At 41.8% G+C, this 12214-nt stretch overlaps 1 protein-coding gene across 1 annotated transcript in view; it reads right to left on the bottom strand.

The window, feature by feature from the left end:
- Positions 1-12214, bottom strand: part of MGAT4D (MGAT4 family member D) — a 168154-nt gene that overhangs the window by 41850 nt on the left and 114090 nt on the right. Inside the window, exons 9-11 of the mRNA XM_040331296.1 lie at positions 5072-5202; positions 2577-2684; positions 1644-1837 (exon numbers count right to left, since the gene is read on the bottom strand). Of these exons, the coding sequence (XP_040187230.1) occupies positions 1644-1837; positions 2577-2684; positions 5072-5202 (433 nt within the window). The remainder of the gene's footprint in view (positions 1-1643; positions 1838-2576; positions 2685-5071; positions 5203-12214) is intronic.

Raw genomic sequence — 12214 nt, forward strand, 5'->3', positions numbered from 1 at the left:
GTTTTACCCCCCGCTAGTGGCTGAGAAAGGGTTCAAACCGCCCGCAATGCGCCTCTGCAAAGGCGCATTGCCGGCAGTATAGCCGAGGTGTCCCATTGATTTCAATGGGCGGGAGCGGTAAAGGAGTGGTATACACATCGCTCCTTCACCACTCCAAAGATGCGGCCAGCAGGACTTTGTTTCCCGTCCTGCTGGTGCACCGCTCCAGTGTGAAAGCCAGCAGCAGTTGTTTAGGGTCGGTTTGCAGGCGCTATTTTTAGCGCAATAACGCCTGCAAACCGCTCCAATGTAAAAGGGGTCTTGGCTGGTCCCCCCCTCTCCATTTACTACTCTTAACAGGGAACAGAAATGTTTTGAGTAAGGGCATGGCCTAATACTTTTGTAAATTGGGGAAAGGATCAGATTGATGTGAGGGAACGAGAGTCAGTTTTGCACAAAAATGTGAGCACTAATTAAATGAAAAAGCACAATATACATATAATTATTAGCGTGAGCATAGTACAGTATTGTTTTGTTTTCATGCACAAAATTTGTTCAAAAAGGCTTGTAAGATTTAGAGGAGCATCTTTGGGGTACCACGCTGTTGTGGATTGATAAGCTATTGGAAATGTGCGTTTTCGGTATGGATACACAAAATCAGGGGAACGGAGATATTAACATACACAGACCTGTTAAATAAAGGAGTGTTTACTATAAAGAACTGGATGGTGTGGACTAAATATGGTCTAAGGTCTCATTCACACAAGGCTGATCCCGCTCAGGAATAGGATGGTGAACGCATCGCCATACGTCTGATTTTAGTGGATCAGATGGCAGATGGGTGTCAGCGGACACAACTCTGCTGACATCCGTCTCCCCATAGGAGTCAATGGATGGCTCGCTCGGATCCGCCTGAAAAATGGACAGGTGGATCCGAGTGAGATTTCCGTGTGAAAGGGGCCCAATGCGGACATTAGCAGATAAACACGTATACTATATTACACATACTTTAAGTAAAAACAATCTACCGTATATACTCGAGTATAAGCTGAGTTTTTCAGCACTTTTTTTGTGATGAAAATGCGCCCCTCGGCTTATACTTGAGTCACCTTTTTGCGCCTGATCTCTCAGACTTTAGGGACCCGGTACCAGCCGGCCGTAGGTACCCTGGACACACATGTAGCCCCATTTCTCCTCTACAAGTGTGCAAAGTTTGTTTGCCGGGGAGCAACTATTTTTTACAGCCGGGCACCCCTTCCATAGACTCCCATGTTAAACGTCAGTCGAGGCATGGACACAGTGAGGCATGGACACAGTGAGGCATGGACACAGTGAGGCATGGACACAGTGAGGCATGGACACAGTGAGGCATGGACACAGTGAGGCATGGACACAGTGAGGCATGGACACAGTGAGGCATGGACACAGTGAGGCATGGACACAGTGAGGCATGGACACAGTGAGGCATGGACACAGTGAGGCATGGACACAGTGAGGCATGGACACAGTGAGGCATACAGATGGACACCCTAGGCTTATACTCGAGTCAATATGTTTTCCCAGTTTTTTGTGGTAAAATTAGGTGCCTTGGCTTATATTCGGGTCGGCTTATACTCGAGTATATACGGTAAATATGAAAAAAAAATGGAAAGAATGTCTCTTACCCTTCTAGCTGTAAAGGTTCCTCAAACTCAAAGAGTATATAGTCCCCAGCCACAGGAGAAAATGACCAGAAGCATTCCTGGCCCAGATAAGCTTTTTCAAGATTATATTGCTGGTAAACCTTCAGACTGGTGCTAAGTTTTGCTGGAGGATTATGATGTGGCTTGTATAGCACTTTCTTGTCAAAATCTTTATCCTGAGCAGAAAGACAAATACATGATGTAAGGTAATGAGTAAGTAGATCAATTTATTGCAGGCAGTCAAATAGCATAATGCACAATCACAAACCCACACTCCGCTGAATCTATGACACAGAACGACCTTCATAATGTAGTATTAAAATTGAAAAAGGTCAGACAGTTCCAAATATTGACTTTATGCCTTCATTCAGCAAACAAACATTACTCATTGAAACTCATGCCGTGTACTCCGTCAAACAGTTCCCATACATCTTCAGAGAGCAGGCCCAGGAGAACTTGTTCTACTCCAAATTTCCAGATTTCATGTAATTACACTAGCTGAACGATTTGAAAAAGCACAAGCAAAATAAAGGGCATTTTATTTTTTGCTAATATATTTCCCTGAAGCTGGAAATCTGTACTGAGCGAATCATTGAAACTAATAACTGAACTCCCTCTGGAAACGCTAGCTGCCTGGCCTTGACACTCATCAAGAACCAGCATGCAGTTAGCATGTGAAGTGATGGCCCTTCTAATCTGCATTTTTTGTTTTCCATTTATACCTCAAAAGTCATTGGCACGACAACCAGCCAGGTGACCGGTATTTTTATTAAGAGAATTCAGAAATGTCGCCCATATAGTTTTTTCAGTTTAGTAAAATATGTCTGCACATAGCAAGCAATGCACACCTATAAGTGATGTAAACAGATGCAATATTTTAAAGTGTGTGGATGGGAATGGAGGAGATCATCTCACCTTTAAGTTCTGTATTTTTCCAACCAATGAAGAATGTGTGCCAATATGCTGAAACAGGGAGGGGCGGTACCTGATGCGCAAATTGGACTTCTGCCGGTCACAGTGTTTCTGAAGAGAACAAAACAAAACGACTGAAAATGACAGTAGCTACATGGATTTCTACAAATTTATTGTATATTTTGGAAATCTAATATATACAGTATCTCACAACAGTGAGTACACTTTGCTACAATGTAAAGTAGTGAGTGTACAGCTTGTATAACAGTGTAAATTTGGTTTCCCCTAAAAATAACTTGACACAGGCATGTCTAAAGTGCTGGCAACAAAAATTAGTACACCCCTAGGTTTAAATGTCTAAAATGTTGCTACAAGGTCTCAGGTGTGAATGGGGAGCAGGTGGGTTAAATTTGGTGTTATGGCTCTCACTCTCTCGTACTGGTCAGTGGAAGTTCAACATAGCACCTCATAGCAAAGAACTCTGATATCCGATAAAAATAAATTGTTGCTTTACATAAAGATGGCCTAGGCTATAAGAAGATTGCCAAGACCCTGGAACTGAGCTGCAGCACGGTGGTCAAGACCATACAGCGGTTTAACAGCACAGGTTCCACTCAGAACAGGCCTCGCCATGGTCAACCAAAGAAGTTGAATGCACGTGCTCAGTGTCATATCCAGGCTGTCTTTGGGAAATGGATATATGAGTGCTACCAGCATTGCTCCAGAGGCCGAAGGGGGGTCAGCCTGTCAGATCATACACCACACACTGAATCAAATTGGTCTGCATGGCTGAAGACAAGCGGACTAAGGACATGGATTACTGGAACCATGTCCTATGGTCTGATGAGACCAAGATAAAAGACAAGTCTTGCCTACACTCAAGCATGGTGGAGGGAGTATCATGGGCTGAGGCTGCATGAGTGCTACCGGAACTTGGGAGCTGCAGTTCATTAAAGGAACCGTGAATGCCAACGTGAACAGTGACATACTGAAGCAGAGCATGAACCGCTCCCTTCGGAGACTGGGCCGCAGGGCAGTATTCCAACATAACGACCCAAAACACACCTTTAAGACAACTACTTCTTTGCTAAAGAAGCCGAGGGGAAAAGGTGATGGACTGGCCAAACAGGTCTCCAGACCTAAACTCTATTGAGCATCTGTGGGGCATCGTCAAACATGATGTCATCATGGAGGAGTGGAAGAGGACTCCAGTGGCAACCTGTGAAGCTCTGGTGAACTCCATGCCCAAGAGGGTTAAGGCAGTGCTGGAAAATAATGGCGTCCACACAAAATATTGACCCTTTGGGCCCAATTTGGACACTTTCACTTAGGAGTGTACTCACTTTTGTTGCCAGCAGTTTAGACATTAATGGCTGTGTGTCAATTTATTTTGAGGGGACAGCAAATTTACACTGTTATACAAGCTGTACACTCACTACTTTACATTGTAGTAAAGTGTAATTTCTTCAGTGTTGTCACATGAAACGATGTAATAAATTACAAAAAAATGTGTGACCCCATGAATGCTTGTACTTTCCTAGAACTTTGTTGAAGCTTTAATACCGATATTAAAATGTAATGACCTATGGAACAAGACTACCACGGGTTGCAGGAAAGAAATTTGCACGATTCCTCCATCAGCACAGACGGTGCCAACAGGGCAATCAATGCTGTCGATCAATTGTCTTCCCCCAGCAGGTGGGGGGTGATGGAATCACAAGAAAATCTGGCAGGCTGGTTGTACCAAAGTTGATCATTCGATTAAACTGGGGGTACATTCAGCCTGCACATTAATGGTTCGAATCTCGGTTGGTTCAGCAGAGTCTAAACCATGTATGGCCGGCCTTAGACAAGTTGTTTATGTTCTGAAATATCCATGCAGCCTATATTAGGTGAGGCAACCAAAACAACCTTGTTGCCCAGCAGAAGTACTCAATTTACAGTAAACAAATGCTGTATATACAACTCATAGAAAACAGAGAAACACATAAGATCAACCATCAGCATTCTGCTACGAAAGGGACTTATTTCTGACATTTTGTAAATACATTTACAAATGTATTTACAATTGTAAATGTCTCCGCCTCTGCCGACGGCTCCGGTAAGCGTCGGAGGGCGCGGGAGAGTGGTGGGAGGGGGGGCCCCTCTTCCGCCGCTGAAAACGGTAATCTCGTGGCGAATCCGCTGCGGAGACCACCGTTATCGTTTAAAGGACCGCTCACTGAAAAGATGGATATCTCGGTTGTGGCAGCAGCTGCTGCCGTTACCGAGATATCCATCTTTAAAAAAATTACGTATATATACAGTGAGCGGTCCTTAAGTGGTTAACTTGCAGAATCAACAGGTTAAAAAAAAACAAATCTGGCAAGCATTATTATATACATTTTTTAGTATAGATATACTTTAATGATATCTACTTATGTTTGTCTTACTGAAAAAGAAGATAATCATACTACTTTTAGTAATGCGTCACATCAAAAAAAAAAAAAAAAACTTACTGCGTCCTTTTCAGGATTGCAAACTTTCACCCACAGATAATGATCAAGAAGCCAATCAATGGGCTTATCTTTGTAAAACATTAGGAAAAATTCAACAACGTAAGGCAGGTCTTTGCACTTGAACAACTTTCCTGAAACAAGGAAGAAAAATACAACTGAGACACGGAAATAACATCATAAAATATAGAATTTCTGCATTTGTACGACAGAAAATTACAATGTTAACAAGCCCCCATAAGGTGAAATACAACCCTGTTACAGGTCATGTAATGCCACCGATACGGCTATAAGCAATTGTCAGATGGTATGCTTGTTGGCACTTGAAGCTGCAGAACAATAATGCATAACATATGTGTGAAGCAACACTTTTACAACCTAATCAGAGATTTACTTTACACAGTATAGGAACCTTTGCACTTTCAACTTGTAACTTCTTAGCTTTCGAAGTATATGAATGGGTGTGTTTGCTTCGGTATCCATTTCTGAACGACTTTCACACAGGTTATTGGGACGTCATGGAAAGAATGGAATAAATCCATTTAGACGGAAACAAAAAAAAAAGAACCAGTATTTGATCCTCTACTAATGAACTTCAGCAAGTGACATGTTTTATTCTCAGACTTTATATCAACCCTGTGCGACTCAAATAACAGATAAAAATCAGTTATTTCCATCACAATGAATAGGAAGCTTTGTAATGTTGACCTTTTTTGTGCAACTCCCATCTGTCCTTCGAGACCCAAATCTCGCCATCTCTCCTTTGAATCTGAACAGTATCAATATCTCCAAGTATAAAATGACGTTACTTGCTCTAGTCAGCATGTGCTTACTCTCTAAATATATACAAGAAAACATCATAAACATCTGCATTACATGCCTAGCATTGTATTACTACTATTTGGCACTGCTGTAATGACTTTTCATATAAAAGGCTACTGGGACACATGTATCAATGAATAACTTTAGTAGCTGGAAGTGCATCCTAAAAAGAAAGGGAAATTAAATCCCACCAGGTTAGCCATACACATTGCAAGGCTTTTTTTTCTTTTTCTAAAAAGGTATTACACATCTTTACCAGTTTACCAAAACAAACCCACTTATTGAGGCCAGGTTCCCACTGGTCCAACACGACAGTCGTACCACCTAGGATCTGACTTGAAGTCCGACATTTGTCTGACTTCAATGAACAGAGATTCGACTTTGATCCCAGGCACTGTGTCTGGTAAGAATCTTTAGGGGGAACTCCATGCAAAATGTAAAAAAAAATAAAAACACAGCATGGGTTCCTCCTCAAAGAGCATACCAGGACCATACCCATGGGGTTGTTCGCTCTGCCCCACGCCCTTTCCTGAATTGCCAGGCTGTGTGCTTGGACAGTTTTTTCGGCATTGGGTATTTCCCTTAGAATCCATACCAGACCAAAGGGCCTGGTATGCTCTTGGAGGGGAAACCCATGCAGTTTTTTTTTTATATTTGGAGTGAAGTTCTCCTTCAAGATCACAAGTCGCATGCGAAAGTCGGATCATTGAAGACGGCGATCCGACTTTGATCCTACTTCAGCCCATTGAATATCACTGAAGTCGGATCAAAGTCGGACCAAAGTAGTGCAGGGAACATTTTCAAAGTCGGACTGACTTGTCTCGGACCAGTTAAGACGGCTCCCATAGGGAAACATTGATTTTCACAAGTCATGTGACATGAGCTCCCAATGTCGGAGCGTTTGTCGTACCAGTGTGAACTCGGCCTGAGAACTCAGCAAGGACAATTAAAGGGGTTGTAAAAGGTACATTTTTTTTTCCTAAATAGCTTCCTTTACCTTAGTGCAGTCCTCCTTCACTTACCTCATCCTTCCATTTTGCTTTTAAATGTCCTTATTTCTTCTGAGAAATCCTCACTTCCTGTTCTTCTGTCTAACTACACACAGTAATGCAAGGCTTTCTCCCTGGTGTAGAGTGTCGTGCTCGCCCCCTCCCTTGGACTACAGGAGCGTCAGGACGCCCACTAACACACACAGCTCCTTTCTCTATCTGCAACGTAGAGAGCGTTCTGACTCTCCTGTAGTCCAAGGGAGGGGGCGAGCATGACACTCCACACCAGGGAGAAAGCCTTGCATTACTGTGTGGAGTTACAGACAGAAGAACAGGAAGTGAGCATTTCTCAGAAGAAATAAGGACATTTAAAAGCAAAAATCGAAAGATGAGGTAAGTGAAGTAGGACTACATAAGGTAAAGGAAGCCATTTAGGGAAAAAAAAAATGTACCTTTACAACCCCTTTAAGTGTATTAAAAACAGATGCTCACCAGTCCTAGAGTTGACGGAAAAAATACTGCACCTTCCACATCACTTTAGTACTCTGCTCAGATATTTCAACCAGGATGACACTGCAAGTATAGTAAGCTTGAAGACTTGTCGGTCCTAATTTTATTGAATTGTTCAATCATTACAAAATTACTAAATCATAGACACAACCTGTCTTAAAGCCTCATACACACGATCGGATTTTCTGCGGACAAAGCGTAGACTTTTGTCTGAAGGGTGTTGGCCAGGAACTTGTAATGCATACAAACGGCAAACTACATGGTTTTTCAGCTCTTTAGCGCCACCCTTTGGACAACTTCTGCTAATGTGTTATGGTTAGCATTGTTTCTGAGCATGCGTGTTGGTACTTTGGAGTTTTGTCCCACAGACTTGTGTACACACGATCGGATAATCCGACAACACACATCCACTTTAACCACTTAAGCCCCGGACCATATTGCTGCCTAAAGACCCAAGGGGTTTTTACAGTTCGGGACTGCGTCGCTTTAACAGACAACTGCGCGGTTGTGCGACGTGGCTCCCAAACAAAATTGGCGTCTTTTTTTCCCCACAAATAGAGCTTTCTTTTGGTGGTATTTGATCACCTCTGCGGTTTTAATTTTTTGCGCTATAAACAAAAATAGAGCGACAATTTTGAAAAAAATTCAATATTTTTTACTTTTTGCTGTAATAAATATCCCCCAAAAACATATATACATTTTTTTTTCCTCAGTTTAGGCCGATACGTATTCTTCTACCTATTGTTGGTAAAAAAAAAACGCAATAATCGTTTATCGGTTGGTTTGCGCAAAATTTATAGCGTTTACAAAATAGGGGATAGTTTTTTTGCATTTTTATTTTTTTTATTTTTTTTTACTACTAATGGCGGCGATCAGCGATTTTTTTCATGACTGCGACATTATGGCGGACACTTCGGACAATTTTGACACATTTTTGGGACCATTGTCATTTTCACAGCAAAAAATGCATTTAAATTGCATTCTTTATTGTGAAAATGACAGTTGCAGTTTGGGAGTTAAACACAGGGGGCGCTGTAACATTTAGGGATCACTGTGTGTGTGTTTACTAGTGTAGGGGGGTGTGGCTGTAGGAATGACATCATCGATCGGATCTCCCCTATAAAGGGGATCACCCGATCGATGCGCCGCCACAGTGAAGCACGGGGAAGCCGTGTTTACACACGGCTCTCCCCGTTCTTCAGCTCCGGGGAGCGATCGCGACGGAACGGCTAAAGACAAATAGCCGCGCCGTCGTCCCGGATCGCTCCCCGAGCGGACCCGACCTCCGCATGTACCGGGGGGGGGGTCCCGATCAGACCCCCCACCCACGTCTAGCAGAGGACGTACAGGTACGTACATGTGCCTGTCCGTGCCATTCTGCTGACGTATATGTACATACGTAGATGAATGGCAGCCCCATGCATTATACAACAGCAGAGTGTTTTAAATGTGGGTGGTTGTTGGTATCACAGCGATTCCCCATGCCTGCAATAGTGTGAACCAGGCTAATCTCATATAAGCTTTAACAAGTTAAAGTAATTCCATAAGTAATTTTCTACATCTGCAATTTCAATAAAATAACACTGAGTTCATGCCATGAAACTCCTTGTTCAGAAACATTCGTTATAAGGTGACAACGGCCTTTCCTGGTTTTAAAATTGTTGTCCTGCTCTGCCACACACTCTCATTCTTGGTTGTCACCATCAGGAGAGGCACCCTAAGAAATGACAGATGCATGTAGAGTGAAAGTGGCAGAGCAGTACTGATATGAAACAATAATTGAAAATAATGGTAATCCAAAACTTCAAAAATAAAGATGTAAATATGATATTACAAAAAATGTCAAATCATTTTAATACACAGTTCTTTAGCAATTAATTGCATGTAATTCATTGAGGGTTTAGGTGTACTTTAAAATTATTTTTATAGGGGTATGATCAAGTCAAGGGTTAATTTCTTTCAAATACAACATTTTTCTTTTTTGGCATGATACTTCTTGGCCCGTTGCTTTGCACATAAGTTATAGTGCCAGAAGCGTCCACAATTAAATAATTGCAGCAAAAGCTTACATACTAGACTGCTTGTGATGTTACCTCTCGCACACTGGGAGAGGAAATAGGTAAATAGCAGGAGAGGACCAATGAGTATGGAAAAACCTGAATGAAAACTGAAGATTGTTTCCATGGCAAGGAAGCAAAAATGTGAAAGCTTACAGATAATGGCAAGATGCAGATAATCAGTAAAATATTTAAAATTTATAAAAAATATTTTAAGTGTTCAAATTGCAAAATTGTTAGCTTAGCAACTATATCTGTTGTACCATTTGTTAGAGGTTTGGAAGGGCAAAAAATAAAAAATAATAATAATAATAATATCTGCACTACATGCAAAGTTATCTCATGTTTGATCCCTTTAGGACCTTGCAAGCACTGCTGAAAAATATATGAGTTTATCTGCCACAAATTGGCTCAGCTTCTACTTCCTATTGTGGGCTGACAGTGTGTCAGCCAACCACAGATGTCTCGTTCTAATCGAATCACATCCCTTCTTCTCGTCTCCATTACACAGTCACTAATTGATCTGCAATCCCAAAATAAGAACTAGGAGTGCTAATTGGCTTCTTGAGACAATGCACAGCACAGAGGATAAATAGGTGTTTTTTGCCGTTATTGTACAAATATAATAATACACTTCCAATAGAATGTTTAACAGACTAAAATAGAGCAAATAAGAGAAGTTCATTGTTGCGGTTTTTAATATAAAAACAAATTGGCAGGGATTATTTGTAAAGCCGGCAAAGTTATATTCACACATCAAGTATGCCAAACAACCAGTTTTGTGAACGTAGAATGGTCCCTTTGTCTAGAGGTGACTGCAAAAAGGTGTGCTGGTAACATTGTTCTGAATATCTTGTACGGTGGAGAGTTCTGTCAATACAGCTGCTTCATCACTCACTCTCATATGGGGGGGGGGGGGTCGCTACTGTTAAGGGAGTACAAAGACTATGAAAAACATTCTATTAAAAGGCTATTCAATCAGGAAATAGTACAGGAACCACAGTAAATAGCAAGGAGAGAACCCTGGAGCAACTGAATTTATTCTGGAGAAGAGGAGATTAAGTGGGGATATAATCAAATAAATACACAAGTGGCCCATATATAGTGAACTTGGTGTTGAGTTATTAACTTTAAGGTCATCAGAGAGGACAAGGGGGCACTCTAAGTCTAGAGGAAAAAAGATTATCTCCAAATACAGAAAGGTTTTTTCACAGTAAGAGCTGTGAAAATGTGGAACAGACTCCCTCCAGATGTGGTTCTGGCCAGCTCAGTAGATTGCTTTAAAAAAGGTCTGGATTGTTTGCTAAATGTAAATATAACTGGGTACTGACATTTATAGGTAAAGTTGATCCAGGGAATATCCGATTGCCTCTCGGGGGGGATCAGTAAGGAATTTTTTCCCCTGCGGTAACAAATTGGATCATGCTTTGCTGGGGTTTTTCACCTTCGTCTTTTCGATCAACTGTGGGTGAAGGATTGTGTATATGGGATTGTATTTTTTTTTTTATTGGTTAAACTAGATGGATGTGTGTATTTTTTTCAACCTATGTAAAGATCAGGGGGGCCCTGAGAAATTTGACCTGGAGAACAAACACAACCAACTAGACCTTTAATGGCAGGAACAGATTTTTGTGGGCTAGAGAAAGTGTACAACGCAAGTGTGCCAGGGTCCTTCTTTGATTGGAGGGTATAGCAAACTATTTGTGGTCCTATAAAACATGGATTATTTTGACATCCTTTCACATGTTCTAGCATCAACATCCTTTGTGATTCTCTACCAGGGTTTACCAGCCCAGAAAATCTTATTCGTATTTGCCCAGAGAGGAACATTATCCTCTGCTTTCCCCCAGAATAGTACCATTCATCATTCATAAAACCACAGAGTATATATGAACCACTTCAATACAGGGCACCTTCCCCCCTGCCTGCCCAGGCCAATTTTCAGCTTTCAGCTTTTCATGATGACAATTGCACGGTCATGCAACACTGTACCCAAACAACATTTTGATTTTGTTCCCACAAAGAGTTTTTTTGTGGTTTTTGGTCAACACTGGGGTTTTTATTTTTTGCTAAACAAATAAAAAAAGACCGAAAATTTTGAAGAAAAAAAAATAGTTTGTTTTGGTTATAAAATTTGGTAAATAAATAAATTTTCTCCTTCACTGATGAGGCTGCACTGACGGGCACTGATGAGATAGCACTAATGAGGTGGCACTGATAGGCAGCACTGGCAGGCATTACTGATTGGCACCTATAATGGGCACTGATTGGAAACCCTGGTGGGGGGGCTGCACTGATAATCAATTAGCGCAGACCCACCCCCTCTTTCAAGACAGCAGCCGATCGTCTCTCCTCTTCTTGCATCTGTCAGTGCAAGTGGAGGAAAAGCCGACTGGACACAGCTCATCACATGGTAAAGAGCTTACGTCAGACTGACACACCACACCAATGATCGTGCCATGCTGTGTGCCCCTGTGGGCGCGTGATCGTGGCTTATCCTGCTGGGCATCATATGAAGTCCAGTCAGGATAACCTAACCACTTTGCACATGTCGTTCTGCTATATGGTGGGCAGGAAGTGGTTAACGGTCTTAATGGTTGCACTAATTGCACGTTTTAGTCCGATTAGAGGATCTCCCAAGTGGCAGCTAGCTTTTCCTGCTCCAGGAAATACTGACCCAGCAAGTTTTAGATTCTGCTAAAAGCTTTCTTCCTATGCTATTTTGTCAGATATAATTCAGAACAATTTCTAAATTGTCCTGCCTTGTC

This window comes from Rana temporaria, chromosome 1 (assembly GCF_905171775.1).
Source record: "Rana temporaria chromosome 1, aRanTem1.1, whole genome shotgun sequence".
Taxonomy (NCBI): Eukaryota; Metazoa; Chordata; class Amphibia; order Anura; family Ranidae; genus Rana; species Rana temporaria.